The sequence below is a fragment of the Neofelis nebulosa genome, chromosome 4, assembly GCF_028018385.1.
Source record: "Neofelis nebulosa isolate mNeoNeb1 chromosome 4, mNeoNeb1.pri, whole genome shotgun sequence".
Classification (NCBI taxonomy): domain Eukaryota; kingdom Metazoa; phylum Chordata; class Mammalia; order Carnivora; family Felidae; genus Neofelis; species Neofelis nebulosa.
The window spans coordinates 50788257-50809535 of NC_080785.1; the positions used below are offsets into that span (position 1 = coordinate 50788257).

At 48.0% G+C, this 21279-nt stretch overlaps 2 protein-coding genes and 3 long non-coding RNA genes across 6 annotated transcripts in view; 3 read left to right on the forward strand and 2 right to left on the reverse strand.

The window, feature by feature from the left end:
* Positions 1-2378, reverse strand: part of LOC131509236 (uncharacterized) — a 4417-nt gene extending 2039 nt beyond the window's left edge. The window contains exon 1 of the long non-coding RNA XR_009260382.1: positions 1805-2378. This is a non-coding gene — a long non-coding RNA (uncharacterized LOC131509236). The remainder of the gene's footprint in view (positions 1-1804) is intronic.
* Positions 2365-5430, forward strand: HOXA2 (homeobox A2). The gene is made up of 2 exons (XM_058724761.1): positions 2365-3565; positions 4215-5430. The coding sequence occupies exons 1-2, from the start codon at positions 3172-3174 to the stop codon at positions 4952-4954; spliced, it is 1134 nt and encodes a 377-aa protein (XP_058580744.1). The 5' UTR covers positions 2365-3171; the 3' UTR covers positions 4955-5430.
* A 330-nt stretch (positions 5431-5760) lies between these two features.
* LOC131509233 (uncharacterized) lies at positions 5761-9469 on the reverse strand. Its single transcript, XR_009260379.1, has 2 exons — positions 9242-9469; positions 5761-5899 (listed from the first exon to the last, which is right to left on the reverse strand). It is a non-coding gene; the product is annotated as an uncharacterized LOC131509233 (long non-coding RNA).
* Positions 9470-9507: 38 nt separating this feature from the next.
* HOXA1 (homeobox A1) lies at positions 9508-12360 on the forward strand. Of its 2 annotated transcripts, XM_058724764.1 has the most exons (3): positions 9508-10068; positions 10272-10366; positions 10838-10948. In XM_058724764.1, the coding sequence occupies exons 1-2, from the start codon at positions 9709-9711 to the stop codon at positions 10329-10331; spliced, it is 420 nt and encodes a 139-aa protein (XP_058580747.1). In that variant the 5' UTR covers positions 9508-9708; the 3' UTR covers positions 10332-10366; positions 10838-10948. The 2 variants fall into 2 exon arrangements, with proteins under 2 accessions (XP_058580747.1, XP_058580745.1); XM_058724762.1 differs by having other exon boundaries at positions 9508-10366; positions 10838-12360.
* A 4967-nt stretch (positions 12361-17327) lies between these two features.
* Positions 17328-21279, forward strand: part of LOC131509238 (uncharacterized) — a 129278-nt gene continuing 125326 nt past the window's right edge. The window contains exons 1-2 of the long non-coding RNA XR_009260384.1: positions 17328-17782; positions 19925-19966. This is a non-coding gene — a long non-coding RNA (uncharacterized LOC131509238). The remainder of the gene's footprint in view (positions 17783-19924; positions 19967-21279) is intronic.

Below are 21279 nucleotides of genomic sequence, written 5' to 3' on the forward strand. Positions count from 1 at the left end.
GAAGGAGTAGATCTACTCCCCACCCCACCCCAACCTCCCTGCCGAAATATGGCGCACCTCAGAAATGCAGAGTCTGGAAAACCAGTCTTTGTGAGGACTGGAGCATCTGCTCTTTTAGTTGTTCAGATCTGAACTGAGCAGGCTAAGCAACACGGAAGTCTTATGAGTAATAATTTTAGAGAAGTGTATAAAATTACCTAGTAAAATAAGGAACAGTGGAGAAAGAGAGACAGAAAGAGAGAGAGAGAGCGAGCCAGGGAGCTCTATCCATTCAGAGAGGGAAATCTTTCAGGGATATCACTATTTGAACCCGTTTCCAAAATCTGCTATTTAGCTGAGAGGCAACTGGTTTGGAGGAATCCTTCCTCCCTCAGGACACAGATTTTTAAATGAAATTCCAATATGATTTCCCATATCTTGGCAATCAAAACATTCGTTTTGGGTTTCAAAGAAAAAATATTGATCTCACCTCCAGCTTCCAAGATATTAAAAATAAGTCCTTATTAAAAGATTCCTGGGTTAAAGCAATAGATTTGGGGAAGATTTCAGTGTTGAATGGTCAAAGAAAAGGGTTTGCTTCCAGATGGTGTTTGAATTAAGGCCGCTGAGGCGAGCAGAAAGCTCTCACCCACGCAGCCCCTGACAAAGCCTCAGCGATATGGGGGCAGCGCTGCTCTCTCTCTGTAGCTCCCCCTCCCCTTAACCCCTCAATATTATTTCTGGTAAAAGCAAATGGCAAAAGCCGCTATCCCAGAATCTGCAAAGCACCTTTCCTAAAAGCAGCCTTATAACTCTTTCTGCTGCCAGAAAGATATATTTTAAAAGACTAGTTTTCCTTGTTTACTTGCGTTTCCTGCTCTCCTCTTTGCTCGGCCACATTTGATCTTGGAAAGAGCTCGAAGCTGAAATGTGTTCTTAAGGGCCAGAAGCTGTCAAGGCTTTTGGTGAGCAAGATTGATCGCGCCCAGACTTCCTTCAGAGCTTTGTTTGGAATAAAAGCAAGAAAACTGAAAAACCTCACATTTTCCAAAATAGCATCTCTATCTGTAAGGCAATGCTGTGGGCCAGTCAATGACGGAGGCCACTTTATATGTAATTTCCAACTCAAGCCCCCTTTGATGCCGGCCTTAGAGAAGGAGTCCTAGCCTTGTGCTGCGGTCGGCCTTTCTTGTTTTCTACGTAGATTTTTCTCCCCCACCAACCTCTCTCTCCCTGGCCATCAGAATGATTTATTTTCCTGCCACGGATGCCTGCCGGCCTGGGGGAGTCTGATCACTCGGTCCATTTCAAAGGAAGCAAAAGCGAATCATCATCCTCAGGGTTTGAGGGAAAAGAGATACCTTCAGATTTCTCTCTCAGCCTCCTCCCCTCTTTCTGGCTTGGTGGATTTTTAAAAAGTTATTGTTTGGTACCTAAAGGTGTTATCTTTTGAACCCTCCAGCACAGTCCACGATGCCCTCAGTCTCAAGTCTCCGAATTGGAAAAAGGAGAGAGTGAGCAGAGAAAAGAGAACGTTTATAATTCCTCCTGAGGTTGCCCTCTCTCACCTGCGATGCTGTTGCCCACAACAGAACCTGAGTGCAAACATCCCTGGTGGCCAAGGAGCGGAAAGGTGCGGGAGACAATTTGGGCTGCCAGGGAACACGAATTGCATCTGAACCAACAAGCCCCCAATCAGAGCGACAAGGACCAGGAGAAGAAGGAGAGGGAAAGAAAAAGGAAAAGAGAGAGAGAGAGGAATAAGCGCCTTCTCCTTCCCTGCTGCTAACTTCCAACAGACTTCCTGGAAATCAGAAATACTCACCGCACCCGAGCCCTACGGGTATGAAACCCAGAATGCCAGGAGCCGCAGGAGCCTGCTCCGGGTGGCATTGCTTTGGTTGGTCGCCGCCCTGGCTACAGAGATTTGGACACATGAACCTGGGGTTGTTGTCTTGCTTGGCACATGCATCTATCTTTCTTGAGCCACTCCTGAAAAGTTGATGGCACCGGAAGGTTGGGAAGCTTCGAGAGCCGCCTCCCCGTCTTCCGCTTCCCTCTGGAGCCAGATGCATAGCTGCCTTGGAAAAGCCGGCTAACAATGGGCTGGGGTCCGGGTCCGGCGAGGGGGGGGGGGGCGCAGACTCCGAGCTGGGCTTTGGGAGGGGGGCGAGGGCATGCGGGAGGGGTTTGGGGAAGGAGAGGTGGACAGAGGAGAGAGGGAAGGGGACAGGGGGGAAGAGGAAAAGAGGGAAGGAAAGAGAGGAAGGAAAACAGGAATCACTTCTGAGATCCAGTAACTGGTTTTAGAAAAGGCAGAGGAAAATGGAAATAAAAGAGGGGAGACCCCAAAATGAATCCTCTTTTCTGTGTCTTCTCTCTCTGTCTGTCTCTGTCTGTCTCTCTCCCTCCCTCCTCCTTCCCTCTCTCTTTCTTCTCCCAGTCTCATCTCCCCTCTCCCTCTGCTCCTTCCTCCTGCCTTAGCAGACTTATGTGGCTGGGATGCGGGGCTCTCGGGTGTCAAAACTTTGAAGATTAATGGATTACTTTGTTAATGACTGCAGGCGTCAGACTGAGGTGCTTAGATGATTTGTGAGGTGCGAGGCGTCTTCCCGACAGTCCCAAACAATGCGCGGAGTGTGCGGGGGAGTTAGAGGGCGGCCGCCGGCGGGCCCGGCAGCAGGGCTCACACTCGCACACACTCACACATTCACACACAGTCCCAAGCGCACACACCAGGTTCTGTGCTGATCAGGAGGCAGGCAGGCACCCTCGCCCCCACGCACTCCCGGGCATCCCCACCCACACCCACATATATGTATTTTTGCCCTGAAAAAAGTGTAAATAAAGCCTCGCTGGCCCCCAATGAGGCGTTCCTTCCCGACTTTTTTGGATCAATCAAACAGACAGTGGCTTCTTTTGATTAAAGCCCAAATTGTCATTGGGCAGAAGCAATCATGTGACAGCCAATTCGGTCCAATTTCAACCTTGTCTCCATGAATTCAATAGTTTAATAGTAGCGCGGTCCCCATACGGCTGTAATCAGTGAATTAGAAAAAAAACACCCCAGCAGCGATCTTCTATGATAGATTTTTTTTTTCCTCTGCTCTCGCCTTTTTCCCGGGCCTTGCCCCCCCAAAGCCCCTCCAGAAGAGGGAACTTTTTCTCCGAGGGGGCTCCAAGGAGAAGGCCATGAATTACGAATTTGAGCGAGAGATTGGTTTTATCAATAGCCAGCCGTCGCTCGCTGAGTGCCTGACATCTTTTCCCCCTGTCGCTGATACATTTCAAAGTTCATCAATCAAGACCTCGACGCTTTCACACTCGACACTGATTCCTCCTCCTTTTGAGCAGACCATTCCCAGCCTGAACCCGGGCAGTCACCCTCGCCACGGCGCTGGCGGCCGCCCCAAGCCGAGCCCCGCGGGCAGCCGCGGCAGCCCAGTGCCCGCCGGCGCCCTGCAGCCGCCCGAATACCCCTGGATGAAGGAGAAGAAGGCGGCCAAGAAAACCGCGCTGCCGCCCGCCTCGGCCGCCGCCGCCGCCGCCGCCGCCGCCACCGGCCCTGCCTGCCTCAGCCACAAAGGTCAGTCCAAAGACTTGGCCCCAGGTCCCGGGACCCTCTGCTCCTTCGGGGCTGCCCGGGGAGCGGTTATGGGGGAGGGGAGCGTGGGCTGGGAGAGAAGGGGGAGAGAGGGAGAGATGCTTGGCTGCCTTCCCTTCCCCTGTGGGCTCAGGAGTGGGTGTGATGGAGAGAAAAGGGATCCTGCGCTGCACAATGAGACATATATATATATTTTTAAGAAGGGGGGGGGGGAAACTTTCCCTAACTTGTGTAATGTGGGATGATTTATTTGAGTTGGAACTGACCTCCTCTTGTCTAGTTGTCCTAGAGTTTGGCTTTTTGACAGTAATGAAGAGTGATAGATCGCTCTTGCTCAGCTAAGCAGCTGATGCATTAATTATAAATTGTGGTGTGGCTAATATAAAGTTTGCTCCCGGATGGAGAGGTTGGGGGGAGCCACAGGCAGGAATCTGGTGGAGGTGGAAAGAGATGGGGTCTCCCCGGGCCGGGCTCCCAGGAAAGGCAGCACAATAGCTCCACTGCATCCAGGGGCGGCCATTTTGTTGCAGTTGATCTTTTCTGCTATATTTATTCTCCAGTGGAATAACCCCGCTCGGACCCCTCCACCTCCAACTGTGCGCGTGTCTCTTGTTGGTTTCCCTTTCCGCAGAATCCCTGGAAATCGCCGATGGCAGCGGCGGGGGCTCCCGACGCCTGAGAACTGCTTACACCAACACGCAGCTTTTAGAGCTGGAGAAAGAATTTCATTTCAACAAGTACCTTTGCAGACCCCGAAGGGTGGAAATCGCAGCGCTGCTGGATCTGACTGAGAGACAAGTGAAAGTGTGGTTTCAGAACCGGAGGATGAAGCACAAGAGGCAGACCCAGTGCAAGGAGAACCACAACAGCGAGGGGAAATTTAAAAGCCTCGAAGACTCTGAGAAAGTGGAGGAGGACGAGGAAGAGAAGTCGCTCTTTGAGCAAGCCCTGAGCGTCTCCGGGGCCCTTCTGGAGAGGGAAGGTTACACTTTTCAGCAAAATGCCCTCTCTCAGCAGCAGGCTCCCAATGGACACAATGGCGACTCCCAAAGTTTCCCAGTTTCGCCTTTAACCAGCAATGAGAAAAATCTGAAACATTTTCAGCACCAGTCACCCACTGTTTCTAACTGCTTGTCAACAATGGGCCAGAACTGTGGCTCAGGCCTAAACAATGACAGTCCCGAGGCCCTCGAGGTCCCCTCTTTGCAGGACTTTAACGTTTTTTCCACAGATTCCTGCCTGCAGCTTTCAGATGCAGTCTCGCCCAGTTTGCCAGGTTCCCTCGACAGTCCCGTAGATATTTCAGCTGACAGCTTTGACTTTTTTACAGACACACTCACCACAATCGACTTGCAGCATCTGAATTACTAAAAACATTAAAGCAAAACAAAGCATCACAAAACAAAAACCCCTTTGACCAGGTGCTTTTGCCTTCTTTTATTCTGAGAGTTGATTTTTATTTTCTTTTCTTCCTGACCTACCCTCTCTCTCCTCTAAATGTGGAAGATTTTCTGTTTAGTGATTCTCCCGGTCCAGTTTCAGAGCCATCTTTTACAGATTATTTTGGAGTTTTAGTTGTTCTAAATCTAATCCAACACCCCTCTATGTGATTTCCTGAAAGCAATATATGAGGCCTGCAAGAAAGTGATCATATAATTGTATCTTCACTTTCTTTTTATTTTTGTATTACATTAGGATGCATTGTCATGAGTATTTTTGGTAGAATAAATTCTCCTTTGCTATAAGTAGCTTTCTTATTTTTTCTCCCCCCTCTTTCTCAAGGCTCATAACGGTTTCTTTTTCTTCTTTTAGTCTAACTTGGTAAATAAAATTCTGGTCACAATTCATCTTCTTTTTCAATTTTAATATATTTATTAAGGGGGCATGTTCAAAGTCTTCAGTAGTCAATAACAAAAAAGAAAGCCAGAACATAGGACTTCTGAGAAATGTTTTTTTTTTTTCCTCTCTTTTTAAAGGGAATGGATTTGGTTTTTCAGTGTAGAGATTCAAGCCATAGATTTAAATTGGTAATAGAAACAGGATTGGGCAGCCTCACAGTTGGGTCAAGCCCAAGCTTTTGAAAGTGGAGAAATAAAAGTGCCTACAGAAACCGCCCAACTCCAGGAAGAAGGAACATGGAGTTTCTTTAACAAGCTACCAGTCTCCAGGTCAATAACTAAGTTATCAACAATTCATTTATTTATACACATTTGTTTCAAACATCTACATTCCAACCCCCTCCCCCACAATCCCCCGGAAACATTTTCAGTGTGGTTGATTAGTCTCCCAGATGTTGATGGGTCCAGGCAAACAGACCTAAAAGGTAGAGAAAACAAAAATAAAACATGGTTACTAGCTGGAAAATGCACTTCAGAAAGCGTTCTTTCCAATCCTCTGGTCCAGTCATTCTAGGATTCTTTTTTTCAGGGTCAGAAAAATCAATATTTCATTCTTAAATCTGTTTACATGGCAAATAATGGATCATTAAAGCTTTGAAGCCAGGTTACCAAGTTGAGATTTAAAATGGAGAGTTTCTGCGCCCTAGGTTATAAATTAACCCAGTTTCTAGAGAGAGAAAGAGAAAAAGCACTTTAAATGAAATATCAATAAAATGTAATCTAGGGCACGTTCCTGGGCTGTCTTGCTCCCCCCCCCCTTCTTATATCTCCCCATGCTGATTTTTTCCTTACTGAGCTCTGTTGTGATGGCTACTTACCGTGAGAAAACGCAGTGTGTAAGCAACATGTGTGGGGGGCGGGTTGATATAGGAACCCGGCTCTTAATAGTTAAGGCTTGGAAGTTACAATGAAATCGCGATCTTTCTCCATGGGTTTGCACCCTATCTTCCTTCACCCTTTTGCCCCCTACATCCTGGCAGCGGCGGAGGCGTGTAAGGACCCCGGCGGGTCTCCAGCCCCAGGCGCGGAGCTGAGCAGGGCAGCCCGGCCGCAGCCAGGGCTGAGCCGCTGCTGTTTGCGATTCGTCCTACGCTCATAAATCAAACGCTTTCTATGAATGAGAATGTCATCAAAGAGATCAATTGCAGGAACACATGCACAAATAAAAATCCTCTTACGTATTTGCCGGGGATCCCCGTCCGAAAGCATTAAGTTAGAAGGCGTTTAGTCATAATTCATTTTTATTGCTCTTTTAAAACAACAGCTTGGCTGAGCCGCGGATGCCATGAGCAGCTCGGGGCCTCGGCGGCGTTTGTCTCCTCCTCGCTCCTTCCCTTTCTAGAAGAGCCCTGAAAGAGGTGCTTTGAGCCCAGCAAGCCGCTTGCAGGCCATCATTTAAATAGTGACCAAGGTCTCCTTTCACCCACTCTCCCAGAGCATTTAAAGAGACTTTAGCTCCAGTCGTGGGGCACTGGCCTACAAGCCAGGAGAACCAAGAGTCTCCTACAAGGCGGGATGAGCCCCACGATTTCGTGGGGGGTGGGGGAAGAACCGAGCTACGGAAGCCTTGCGGGCTCGAGGCCAGAGGAGACCGCCTTTGTAAGTAACACCGGGAGAGCAGCGCTCTGGGCGGCCAGCCCGGGCGGAGCAGGCTCTGCTGCGGGAGTCCGGCCTTCCGGGAGCCGGGAGCAGCGCGCGGAGGCAGGTCTGTCTCCTGCCGGAGAGATTGCGGGCCTCTATGCAAGTGCATGAAAGCGGTCCCAAGAAAAACACTCCCACCCATGCTGGCTCTGAAAGAGGCCCGGAGGGAGGAAGAGAAGTGGAAGGAGAGCAGCACAGAGGCCGAGAACTAGCAGAGGCAGGAGAACGGTTGCGGTCCCGGGCGGCTTTGTGGCGCTAAGCCCTGCAGCCGAGGGGGTTGCGCAAACCCGGGCCGAAGAAGCCAACAAAGGGACAGGAATGAGGCAAGGAGAAAGAACGTACTTTGGTTCGGAAAGCAGATCGTCCGCGGTGCCAGCACCGACACTCTCACGTCCTACCGCCTCCCCGACAGGAGCCGCGTCACTCCCCATCTCAGGAGGCCTGGCACTCCCAAGGAAGCCGCCTCCAGGAGGGCCTCCTTTCCTTTTCCCTTCTCGAAAATAAGTGTCCCCAGGTGCTGAAATTGGGGTAGGAGTGACCTTTCCTGGCTGGGCTCGCTCTTAACCGTGGTTGGGGATGGGTCAAAGGTCACAGAAAAATACTATTTCAAAAGTAAATGTTTAGGGAAAAATTGTCTTTGCTACTGGGGGAATCCATAGTCAAATGTCTGCAAGAGTTCCCCTCTTGTGGGGGCAGGTTTGGTGGGGTAACTTCTGTATGTGAAGAACAGAATGCAGAAGCCTGAAAGGTTGGCTAACACATTTATGATGTGCCTGCTTCAAACAAAACTTCCTTCTTCTAACTGGGGAGGGAAAACTAGAGGGGAGTGGGAACCCCGTCCTCAGATAAATTTTATCTGTCCCATTCCGATGTGATAAGCAGGGTCAGAGAAAAATCTATACTGCATTGGCTGCAAAGCTTCTTGGATGATCTCTGGATTTCTTTTACCTAAGAATGCATCAATTCTCGGTCTCAGTTTGGCACTTTCTCTCTACAAGCCAAGGGTTGACACGAAACCTAATAGTAAACAGCAATTAACGACCCCGTCAGCATCAGGGTAGGATGAGGGTGATGGAGAACAGGACCCCTGGCCTGGGATGACGCTCAGATTTGCACGTGTCTCTCTAGAGAAAGACTTGAACGTTCACACAAGGAACTACATAGATACAAAGGGGAGGAGGTGTTGTTGGGGAAGAAGAAAATGTCCCGTCCACCATCAGCCATCTGTCCACCGCCCCTCCCACCTGCCAGCCCCTAACCCCCCACTTCAGACATGCAGTAGAATGGGGGGGGGGCGGTTAGTGGATAAAGGAAGCCCTACCACTCCTAACATCCCCCTCCAGAAAACAAGCACCACTGTTGGGGCGTGGTGGGGGGAGTTCAGCGTATTTAGTTGGGGCTGTGGTCTCGCCCTTTGAGGCCCCCGCTGAAGCGCGCAGACTCCTGGGTCCCGGGGAGCCGGCAGATGGCCTGCAGCGCACCGCCCGGCCCCCACGCTGGCCACGTCCGCTAGCGTCATCTTTCTCCCCCGCCTCCTACCCTTCAAAATCCAGCGGCCGAGCTGCTCCGGATCCCATAGGGCTCCCGGAGCAAAGCTGAGTGGGGAGGAGAAAGGGGCGGAGAGCGAGGAAAGAGGGAGGGCGAAGAGCCGGCCACCCTCGGCCTTTTCCGGCAACCTTAACTACTACCAATCACCCGCTCCCGGGCGTCGAATTACAAAAGCTCCTCATTGCCTCGTTAATAATCAGTTGCGGTGGGGGAATAGGGTTCAGAGACCCTCCTTGGGGAAGGGAAGGCTTTTTTGGTTTTTGTGTTTTTTTGTTTTTTTCTTGCTCACGTCCCCTCCACGCCCAGCCGGGTTCCTCCCAGCCAACCCTCTGCGCACTTCCCTCTCCTTTCGAAGCTCGGGGAGCTGGTGGCCTAGCCTCGTCCTACGCCACGGTCCTGCGCTCCTCACTGCCCCGGCACCACAGCAGGGACTGTGTAGTGAAAGCGCCCGCGGAGCTACCCTTTCTGCTCCGCGCTCTGCGGGCTCGGCCCCTGAGCTAGTGGGAGGCCAGCGAGCTCCGGCCCACTGATTCCCGACCCAAGAGAGAACGGAGCCCCCTTCCCTTCTCACCTCTTGCCAGTTCATCTTTCTGTGCACGGTGGGGAGGGGGCGGAGACGGGGATGCCTCCCAGCCCCCACCTCCCGGAGGGGGGGAGAGCGGAGTCGGCGCGCGCAGAAGGTGGCTTCTGTTCCCCTTCGGCCCAGCGCTCCGAATCTGCCCTTGCAGCCGCCGCAGCAGCTGCCGCCGCCTGGGCCGCCTGGGGGGGCGACTGCGCGTCACCTAGACTGGAGGAGCGCCGGGGATTTAAATGCCACTGAAACGGTGATCCATCACCGCGGGAGCCAGCAAACTTTCGCAGGAGGCTCAGCCATTGGCTGACATAGTCACGTGCCCCTCCCCCTGCGCCCTCCGCCCTCGCGCCCCCCCTCTTGCGCACTGTACATTCATATCATTTTTCTTCTCTGGCCCCATGGAGGAAGTGAGAAAGTTGGCACGGTCACCCAGGGCTTCGCAGGACCCGGTCCCTCAGTGACAGATGGACAATGCAAGAATGAGCTCCTTCCTGGAATACCCCATCCTCAGCGGTGGCGACTCGGGAACCTGCTCAGCGCGAGCCTACCCTTCCGACCATGGAATTACAACTTTCCAGTCGTGCGCGGTCAGTGCTAACAGCTGTGGCGGCGACGACCGCTTCCTAGTGGGCAGGGGGGTGCAGATCAGCCCGCCCCACCACCACCACCACCACCACCACCACCACCATCACCCCCAACCGGCCACCTACCAGACTCCCGGGAACCTGGGGGTGTCCTACTCCCATTCGAGTTGTGGTCCAAGCTATGGCACGCAGAACTTCGGCGCGCCTTACAGCCCCTACGCGTTAAATCAGGAAGCAGAAGTAAGTGGTGGGTACCCCTCGTGCGCTCCCGCTGTTTACTCTGGAAATCTCTCATCTCCCATGGTCCAGCATCACCACCACCACCAGGGTTATGCCGGGGGCGCGGTGGGCTCGCCTCAGTACATTCACCACTCATATGGACAAGAGCACCAGAGCCTGGCCCTGGCCACGTATAATAACTCCTTGTCCCCTCTCCACGCCAGCCACCAAGAAGCCTGTCGCTCCCCTACATCAGAGACATCTTCTCCAGCGCAGACCTTTGACTGGATGAAAGTCAAAAGAAACCCTCCCAAAACAGGTCAGTCTTGCCATTCCTTGGATGCTCCTTGATGGTTCTGGAAGGAGCTAGTATGTTGAGTTGCCAAGGAAAATTAATACTTTTTTTTTTTTTAAAGTTCTTGCTTCCCACTGGTGTCCGGTGTGGACAGATTGCCCAGGTGTGTTGGGGCAAAGGCACATCTGGGGCTGTCGTGTTTCCAAAGGGGCTGAGTTTTAGAGGTTCTGGAATAGGAAGTGGGTAGTGATGTGTGGGGGTGGGGGTGGTTCTGTTAATATCTCCAGGCTCCATTCATCACTGGTCTGACCTTGCTAATGGTTGACTTCAGATTAACACTTTACACCTCATCAGTCACCTTTCCCAGCTGAGTTTCTGTTGAGAAATTCTTGATCTCCCCTTTATCTGAATGTTGCTCTGAAGCTTGTAGGGGATCTCATATCGATTGTAAAAATTTTTACCTTGTTCTCTCATCGCTCCCCACCATGCCCCCAGGGAAAGTTGGAGAGTATGGCTACGTGGGTCAACCCAATGCAGTGCGCACCAACTTCACCACGAAGCAGCTCACTGAGCTGGAAAAGGAGTTCCACTTCAATAAGTACCTGACGCGTGCCCGCAGGGTGGAGATTGCCGCGTCCCTACAGCTCAATGAGACCCAGGTGAAGATCTGGTTCCAGAACCGCCGGATGAAGCAGAAGAAACGAGAGAAGGAGGGTCTCTTGCCCATCTCTCCTGCCACCCCGCCAGGAAGTGAGGAGAAGGCCGAAGAATCTTCAGAGAAGTCCAGCTCCTCGCCCTGCATTCCTTCCCCGGGGTCCTCTACCTCAGACACTCTGACTACCTCTCACTGAGGCCGACCAAGCCCCAGACTCCGCAGCCCAGGCTATTCCGCAGGCTGGGGACTCCTTACACAAAGCACATTCTTAGCTTATCTTCCTTTCCATTTACAGTCTCTCTCTTCCTTTCTGATCCTATCTGGGGAGCTCCTGGCCAGGACAATGTGTTTCCAGAGAGTCCTGGAGTAGAGGCTTGATTGGGGTGTGTGTGTGTGTGTGCTAACTCCTTGATGCAGATTGGGTGCCATAATCAATTTTCTCATGGCCCCCAACACTCCTCCCTAGTTTGGAGATTTCCACAGTCTGTTCCTTTCAGATGTCCTTTGGAATATAGTCTCCTTTGCCAGCAGAAACATGTTAGAGGGAGGCCTATCTTTTACCTATCTGTATATTTACAGTTCTCCCCTACTTTGCCCTCAAAGTAGGATAGAGAGAGAGGAGGGTCCAGGAGCTCATGAGGAAGAGAGGCACTATGAGCTTGTTTACACAATTAATTCATCCCTTAATTTAATTCGGTTTCATGTGTGTGAGTTTGCTGGTTGTAAATACTTTGTCCTGAGAGATTTATCTTTATACAGATTTTCTAGAAATGTTTAGATTAAGTGACTAAAACAGGGTAGGCAACTCTCAAAGCTGGTACAATTTTATATGTTATGGGTTAAAGAATAAAATCACTCACTTAAACTCAATCAGATGCCTCAGAGGGTAGCCTGCATTTGTTCTTTCAGTGAGTTAAGAAGGCCTGCGGAATACGAGGTTCAAAAACCTTGCTTCCTGTGCTGGGTCTCCCCCTATCACCACCCATTTAGTGTTTCTCTGGGCACACTCTTTTTTAAATTTGTGCTGGATTATTCAGAACCTAAAGGTATTATTCGAACCAGCTTCTTCCTTCCACAGTTATCTTAGCTGGATATGATGTATTTTCAGCTCAATTGTTAATGTGATGGATGGCACAATGAATGTATATTTTGTGTGATTCGTGAATAGTCTTTTGCATGTCGCACAATGTTTTGATGTCCCTGAAGTACCACACTGAGTTATATCAGTTATTCCTTGTGAGCCTATGATATTCCCCATTTCCTGTACAATCATGAACAGCTCTGAGATCCTGGAGTGATGTGATCTAGAGCAGAGTTTACGGGTCTTAAGATGTCTGTAATAAATATATTCAAGTTTCACATATGCTTACGCGGCCCTGAATTTGGCTTGGCTACAATTTACTGGTTCCAACAGCGTTGGCTTATTTCATGTGGGGAAGGGGAGAAGGGTGCTGTGCATTTTCAGAGGTGGGCCTTTTCTTGGAGAAAAAAAAAAGCAAATGCTTTTCATTATGTAGCTGAAAGTTCCCCTATGAGTGCCATTGCACCTAGCTAATACCTACTTACTAGGTTGATTTGCTTTAAAATATCAATAGTTCCTTTATTATAATCCAAGTTCATACTGGAAAAAATGAATGGTGTAGAAATTTATGAAGCAGATCTATTTTTGAAACAAACACGGATACTTCCTGGGTCAAGTGCTAACCTTTTCACCTCCAACTGAATGTTGACGTATATATAAACAGAACCCCCTTCCAAAGCCCAAACTCTTCAGTCAGTCTTTCCTCACATCAGTGAACCAAGAGCTAAGAGATTCACATTTAATCAGCTCCAGTATAAAGCTGTTTGAGGGTGAGGCCTCCATCTCACCCCTCTTTCTTCTTTTTTTTTTTTTGGCTTGTTAGACAGTGTTCCAATATATTTCGCCCCTTAAATTGAGTGTGGTCTGTTTTCAGTAAACCCTTGCGTCTCTCCTCCCATCCCTCCTGTCAATATCCATCCCTTCCTGCCACTCTCTACATGTCCCCCTGCCCACTCCCTCTGGGTTACACATCTCATCCCCATTAGATTCAGCTTCGATTTCATAGCCATCATGGCCATCGTGGCTGTAATGGGTCTGCTCTAATTCTAAATCCATAACCCAGTTCTAATCCCATAACTCAGGAAAAAAAAGTTGTTATTTTCTTCTCTGGGCTCAGCAGTTTCTTTCAGTTGAACTTGCGGAAGCCTCTATGAGGTCTTCCGATATTCAAGTTGCTTCCAAACTGAGGCAGGTGTCTGCTCTCAAATAGAGGAAGCCAGCAAATCAAAGGCTCTCCTCCTAGACCTCTTGCCACTTTTCCTTCACTTTCACACATTTTCAGAAGCTTTCATTTAGCCCCGAGAGTAGAGCAGAAATTTTACAGCATCACAAATACAGGCATCTGACTTCCTTCCTCTCCAAAGGGTGTTTTACAGAGGATGGGCTGGAGGGTGGGAGGAGAAATCCTACATAACTTGGAATTTGCAGGCCTCCTAGAGCACCCATGAGATTTCCTGTACTTCCCCGTCAAAGGGACAAGCCTGGACTTCGCAGGCGCGGTTGCTGCGGCCATATCAAGGGCACCCGCTGCCCTCCCCTCTTGGCTCCTGGGCTCTGGGCTTGCCTCTAAAAGACTCAAGTGGATGGAGGAGAACTTCAAAGTCGGCCAACTCTTTCTTTCAGTTCCCACCCTGGCCTTATACAGTATCTTTTGTTTATTAGTGTAAGGCCACACAGCAAAACAGATGGCTGGTTTCCAAATTCTTTAATGTGCTAAAGTGTCATTTGCATGCCACTGCCGTAATTTCAATATCTAAAAGCAGGGCCCGACCCGCTGGAATCCTGGAGATTCCAATCTTGAAGGTGCTGGTTTTAATGTAGCCGAGAGAGAGGAGAACGATAAATTATGGCTAAACATCCCAAGCCTTCTCTAGGTCATGGAATAAATCAGTTAACAAGCAATGCATTTAGGAAACATTAATATACCTTTCAACAAGGAAAACATTTGTATCTTTTTAGTTGTCCCAATCGATTAAATCAAAGGCGCTTACCACATCCTATTTCTAGGTCTCTCTTTTTCTGTCTTGGTCTCTGAGGAGCATGGTTAGCTCCTTGAAAAATGACAGCAATGGTGACTGAAACAACAAAAGAGGGAACACAGAACATAGCATTTTATTGATAAATTTAAAAAGGACAAGAGTCTCAATTAGGGACTTGGGATAATTGCGAGACAAAATTCCAGTTTTCAAATGCGTTCTCCTCACTTCCTTCACACTCATTCAAAGTCCTCCTGAAATTCAGGGTGTCCCCAACCTAGGCTGAGTTGAGATCTGGCTCTCAAGTCTGCTCTCGGCTTCACCTTTGAAAGTTTACTTTTGGAGGCTATTCAGATGTCTTGGTGTTTTCCTCTGGGGCAATCAGATTCAAACCGATCAATATTTACTCAGTCTGAAAGGGTTGTTGAAAAGGCTGCTAACAACAAACTGCTTAGCTGCTCACCCTGTTTAATCTCAGGTTCACCGAAAGTTCAAGAAGAGATGAATGTAGCGATGGGTCACTTTAGAATGAGTCCCAGCGGTTTATCTGAGCTCTCCGCTAAAGGCAACAATTATAGTGCCATCCCTCTTTGGGAAAGGGGCAACTTTCCTATTATTCTTTTGCTAAACAGTGTTTACTAGAAACTTAAAACACTTTCCTCTCCCTTCCTGGCTTTTTTTTTTTTTTTTTTTTTTTTTTTTGGTAGGTGGGGAGAGGAGTTTCCAGTTGCCCTTCTCCTCTCTTCTCCTCCAGCGTTCTGCCAATCCACTAGGTTTCATTTGACTTAAAATAAATTACACTGAATATTTTTAAAATGTTAAATTAGCCTGACAGAAAAGATCCAATTTATTTCAGATGCCAAGAGCTCTGAAATGAGGCTCTTTGGGCCGTTAGAGCTTATCTCCTTTGCGAAAGTACAGGGCAAGATTGAATTGAAATCCATTTGCGTTTGAGTAATATCGACAATCAGAGCCCCAATATCCATCTGAGATGACTTTTTAGACAGGAGGTGAGGGGAGGAGGAGGTAATTCACTCGTGCAAAAGCAAGTATCTCAGGTAGAAAGTCAACTTTAACATTTTATGCTCTCCTAGTGCACAGACTATTGAGATGAGAAAGGAAGACGCAAGGAAGCCAGTGGGGAATGGAAGGAGAAGGTGCTGGTCACTGAAGCTAATTGCTACAGCTCTTCAGAGGTCAAAGTTCATGTAATCACCGCATAAATGCATACTAAATAGGGATTTATTAAGCTTTTCTGATGGCTGAGCACGTCTGTGGGAAAAAAACAAAACAAAACAAAACGGTCACTGCTGTTTCTGTTTCTTCCCAAAGAATAATCATTCTAAGCAGTAGAAGCCCTTGGAGTCTGAGTCTTTAATTTACTGTTTTGAATGACAGGCTACCCCTCTGCTTTAAAATTTTGAAATCAATGCATGGACAACAACTTTCTTTATTTTGGACGGGACCCTAAAATAACTCTCTCGCTCTTAGAAATGCTATGATTTTTTTCAGTACATACAAGGACACAAGTTAGCATGTCCTTATCAGAGAGGCTACTCCCTAGATGGCTAGCTTTGGTGACTCTCTGTTGTGGGTAAGCCTACTCTTTTTGCCTGCATTTCTGAAAGCACACAAAAGTCCTGCCTTAGGACTTCTGGTGTGTAGATGACCAGAACTGAAAGGGACCCATTTACCCAACCTCTTGTTTTATGCATTGGAAAGATAAGGCACCCAGAGGTGGACTAGTTTGCCTTAGTATCTTCCTAAATAAAATCCAGGATAGCTTAGAATCTGAGGCCACTGCGCTTCTTGATTCTAAATTCCTGATTTGATTTTGCCCCTTCTCATTTATTCTATGTGATTTATTTCAGGCTGGAGATAGTTCATGTTTTTCCACTTCTGATTTACTAGCCATCCACTCAATCAAGTCCTTGATTTTGAAGCCACCAAGATTATTTGAATCTTTGAAACAACCTCCCAGTTGAATGTTTCTGCCATCTTGTTTGAACAATGCAATGTTGGGCTACTTGATGTTTAAGATATATGTCTTAAAATATAAAAATAGAACAGGTAAAATTCAACACACACATATTTTTGTTGTTGTTTTTGAACCTAGACAAGGGAAGAATAAATGAAAGAGGAGTTGCCTGTGCCCAAGTTCAACTTCCATTAAATTGTCAAGAGGTGTCAGCTAGAAAGGGCTTGGAAAGCAAGGAACATTCCAGGAGGTGTCTTAACTCTGAATCTTTTTGTGTTTGTTTCTGTTTGGTTTGTGACACAGCATAGCCTCCTGAACACTGTTCTGTCTATATTTCTTAATTTTCTAAACGACGCACTCATGTACCAAACACACATACAACTTAAACATAAAATTTCCTTGTAATACAACTTTCCACGTTTTCCTTGCTTGGTGGGGTCCTACTGGTCTCAGTAGAACCTGCTGCCTAAGGGGAAACCTACGGCTGTCAGTGTCTGAAGATCTGAACTGGAATCCTCAGTGCTTGGGAGCCTTATTTCTACTAACACGAGCCATCAAATACAGTTGACCTTCGATTGCAGAACTGAAAAGCAAATACCAATCAAGCAACTCTGCTGGTGGAAGCTAGTCTATGAACCACCCCCCCTCCCCGCCCCCCTCCCCGCCCAATCTCACCCCCCAATTATTTCCTGTAAAATATTCTGGAAAGACTGCATTTTGGGTTTATTGGAAACAAATGAAAAGACCGACGTTTCCTTTCCTCAACATTTCCAGACACGACTAAAATCTGTGTCTCCATTTTTTAAACAGCCCATTAAATGTTTTCCTATTTAAAAACGTGGTGGAAAGCGTCCAGCCACAAGCCTGATCGATAGAAACCAAGATTGTTTTGCGTCTTCATTTGAAGCTTGGTCTTTTAGGGTTAAAAGACGACACGGCTTGCAATTGAAAATAAAGGAGGAAAATTACAGATTTTTTTTTTTTCCTTTTTAAACTGGGATACTTTTTAGCCACGCTGGACATTTCAGCCTGCTTCCTTTTAAAAAGAAAGTCGCCACAGAACCATAGCGAGAATGCAGAAGGCAAGGATTTAAACAAGTAGACCCCTCCTCCCCCCATCAGTACTACTGTTCCGGGAATAGTCTCATTCGGAGGAACAAATGAGGTCCTTCCTTTAGGACGCGCAGGGGCAGCTGCTCGAGGCCCGGGGAGCGCTCGGCTCGGGCCATCGGCTCGCGGGGCAGCGGCGGCCGCGCGAGCTCGCGCTCCGCCAGCGCCGCGCCGGCCTTGGGGCCGCCCGCGGGGCCTCCTGCGGTGGGGAGAGGCCGCCGGGTCCTCGGCGCCCCGCAGCGGTGGCGGGGAGCCCCGCCACCGAGGTTAAGACGTCTTTCCGTGCTTAGCTTCCCCCCCACCCGCCCGCCTTCTCTCTCCGGATTCTTCGGCAAACGCCGCCTCTCCCTTCCCGTCCCGCGCGGGCCCCACGCGGAGCGGGGCGGAAGCAGCTTCCGGGCCCTTCGCGGGTGTGCGGGCGGCGCGGCCCTTCCGGCCCCGACTGGCAGTGAACCGAGCGTGGGTCGGGGCACGTCCCCGGCGGCTGCCAAGAGCCCCGCTTTGTCTCCGGGGACCGCTGGGCCCCGCGTTCCCTCCTTCTTTCCCCGCCAGCCTCGCCTGGCTTCCAGGTGCTCCAGGAAGTGGCCGGGGCGGAGACTTGCGGCCTCAAATGCCTCAGACGGGAGCCTGCCTTCTCCTGGTGAGGGCTCGGGGCTTCCAAACCCTCAACTCACCACCCCAGGGCAGAAGCCTAGCCCCCGGGTTCATCTTTTAAGATGTGAAGGGGGGAGGGAGATTTTACCCCCTGCTTGCTACCGCCTCCCGGCTATTTCCAAAATACATTTAATTGAGTAACATATTCATTCTCCTCCTAGTTCAGCTTAAGGTGAACTAGGGTAGACGTGGGGGTTGCAGGAGTGGTGAGTAGAAGTTTCTGAACATTGGATGTTCCTAGAGAGACTAGACTAGTGCTTTTCTAGTCGGGGGAACTCCTTGCTTCTCTAATGTCCTCGCCCCCATTTCAGTTGCAGAGTCAAACCCTGCCTTGCCTCAAGTCTCACTTCTAGAAAGTTTCTAGAAAAGTTTCCTGTACTACTTCCCACTCTTTCAGCTGAGCGCCTCCTCAAAACGCCACCTTTTACACGGGGAGCTTTGTTCTACAGTACTTAACTGTGACCGTGAGACTGTGAACTAGACTATCCATTTGTGTTAGTCTTGGCTCCCCCAAGAGGATCTCAAGCTTCTTGAGGGCAGGGCCCTTGACTTCCAGTAACCTGAAGAGACGGTTTCTATAGCATCAGTAGGAGCTTAAGTTATAAAATAAGGTGATTGTTCTTGTTCACTTTTAAGTATTTCTCTAAAATGTATATGGCTTCTCAGTATCCTGAAAATTTGATATGTATCCTGGATGACTCTGAGCCAACCCCTATGCCAAATACTACACATACATTAACTCGTTTAATCCTTACTCAGCCTCAAGCAGGAGGTATTTTTAGTGTATTTTGATTTTATGGCAAAGGAAATGGAAGGGTCCAAGATGTTAAGTAACTTGTCCATTGAATCCAGAGCCCAAACTCTTATCCCCTGAATAGTAGTGCTTCTCCACAGGGCCAATCACATGAACCCTCTACAAAGAGTTATCAGGCCATCTCCGTTCAATTCAAGGACTACAGTGGGTAATTGCTCATTGGTAAAGAATTAGCAGGAGAAAATGATTTTAATATCAGACATATATGCAAACTGTAGCTACACATTCTTGGGAAGATAAGCAAATGACAAATACTTGCATGAAAACAAAGCTAAAGAGAGCGATCAAATTTAACAATAAAGTCCACGAGAGAAGTAATTTAACAGTAAGAGGCTTTTTTTCAAATCTGGCACTAATTGATTAAGGGAATAATTTGCAGGGAGAAGAAAGATACCCTTTATAGGCATAAGTTCTGTCTGTCACACGCCTAACAAGTGGACAAAAATGGAAATATTCAATATGAAATACAGATGTCTTGTCTCCATGAAAGTAAGCATCCGTACGACTGGAAGCATTTGCACAATATTCCATCTCCCAGTTTTCATTTGGTTATTTTATACACTGCAAATCCAGTCACAATTCACATTTGAAGAAAAAGAAGAGAAGAATTTATCTTCACTGGAAAGCACTAGTCTTCGTAGTTTACAACTTAGCACTTACAACTTAGCGCCTGACTGCCTTAGTCAGAGGATCATGTGACTCTTGATCTCAGGGTAGTGAGTTCGAGCCTCGTGTTGGGTGTAGAGATAACTTAAATAAATAAAACTTAAAAGAAACCCCAACTTTGCACCTCTTAAGAATAACCAGAGGAACCAGGCTGAACAAGAACTTGAAGAAATATATTATGAGGCCTAAAGAGAGCCAGTTTTTAAAAGCCAGTTATTCCCAGTACTCAATTTACACAAAGTCAGATTAAGAGTTGTATGTAGAAGAACATACTTTGCTTCTTCCTACTCTTCTAACTTTTGTAAGTGAACAAGGACTTGGCATAACTACAAGCATTATAATAGTACTGATATTATTTAGTTATAGAATCACGGATCATCTAATCTGGTCTTTCTTTTTTTTTTTAAATTTTTTTTTCAACGTTTTTTATTTATTTTTGGATAGAGAGAGACAGAGCATGAACGGGGGAGGGGCAGAGAGAGAGGGAGACACAGAATCGGAAACAGGCTCCAGGCTCCGAGCCATCAGCCCAGAGCCTGACGCGGGGCTCGAACTCACGGACCGCGAGATCGTGACCTGGCTGAAGTCGGACGCTTAACCGACTGCGCCACCCAGGCGCCCCTCTAATCTGGTCTTTCTATTTAACAGGTGAAGAAACTGAAGCCCAGAAAGGTGCTGGCAGCAATAGTGGTAAGAAAAAATATTTGCTTATATCTTTACTATGTACTAAAGTGGACATTAAAAATGGCAGGCAAAATTAATCTCAGGATAGATATCTTAATAACATCAGTAATTAATTACTATATTAAATATAGTAATTATAGTAATTAATTACACTAATTATTAAATATTGAAGATCTAAATGTTATTAAGAATAGATGGATTTGGATAACTAGATATATGGCCAGAGGGTTTCTTCCTTCCTACTTACCTCTGTGAATCCTACAGAAAGGGTGGCTGTTGAGATCCCTCTTATCCCATGGGTAAAGAGAAACTGAAGGATCCATTTTATTTCTTCCACTTCAGAAATTCTTTATATGGTTTGACAGATGAGACAGGAACAACATCAAGAAGAAAGCCAAACTTCTTAACTGTCTTGCCCAACCCACTCAGATAGCATGTTAGCTTCCTTGTTGCTGCTTGATTCAGGCACCATGAACTTGAGGGCATTCTGGAACACTGGTGTGTTCCCCATGGACCACGAGGACTAAACTTGCAATTCATTATGTTATGTAAAAATGAATCCCTCTACTAGAGACATCCAGACTTTAGCAAGTTGTGACAACTTATTTTTTTTTAATGTTTATTTATTATTGAAAGTCAGAGAGAGTCAGAGCGTGAGCAGGGGAGGGGCAGAGGGAGAGGGAGACACAGAATCTGAAGCAGGCTCCAGGCTCTGAGCCGTCAGCACAGAGCCCAATGTGGGGCTCGAACTCACAAACCACGAGATCATGACCTGAGCCGAAGTCGGATGTTTAACTGACTGAGCCACCCAGGCACCCCGTGACAACTTATTTTTTTTATGTTAACATTTATTGAAGGCTTTCTTTGTATCTGATGCTGAGCTAAGAGCCTTCTATACATTACTCTTCACCATAGCCTTATGATGTGGGTTTTATTATCCCCATTGACAGATGGAGAAACTGAGGCTTACTGAAGTTTTAGAAGTTTCTCACCAGAACATAATGAGTGGTTAGTAAAGCTAAATTTGCAGCCTGTTACGGTTAAATCCTCACATGTTGAAGCCTGACTTCTTAAGAATGTGAGAATAATGTAAGACTAACCTTAAATCTAACTTTAGCTTTAAAATGTTTGTATTTTAGGGGCGCCTGGGTGGCGCAGTCGGTTAAGCGTCCGACTTCAGCCAGGTCACGATCTCGCGGTCCGTGAGTTTGAGCCCCGCGTCAGGCTCTGGGCTGATGGCTCGGAGCCTGGAGCCTGTTTCCGATTCTGTGTCTCCCTCTCTCTCTGCCCCTCCCCCATTCATGCTCTGTCTCTCTCTG

Coding starts and splice junctions, on each gene's coding strand:
- HOXA2 (XM_058724761.1), top strand. CDS start 3,172: ATGAATTACGAATTTGAGCGAGAGATTGGTTTTATCAATAGCCAGCCG. Junction 3,566..4,214: donor TGCCTGCCTCAGCCACAAAG/GTCAGTCCAAAG, acceptor CCCTTTCCGCAG/AATCCCTGGAAATCGCCGAT.
- HOXA1 (XM_058724762.1), top strand. CDS start 9,709: ATGGACAATGCAAGAATGAGCTCCTTCCTGGAATACCCCATCCTCAGC. Junction 10,367..10,837: donor AAGAAACCCTCCCAAAACAG/GTCAGTCTTGCC, acceptor CCATGCCCCCAG/GGAAAGTTGGAGAGTATGGC.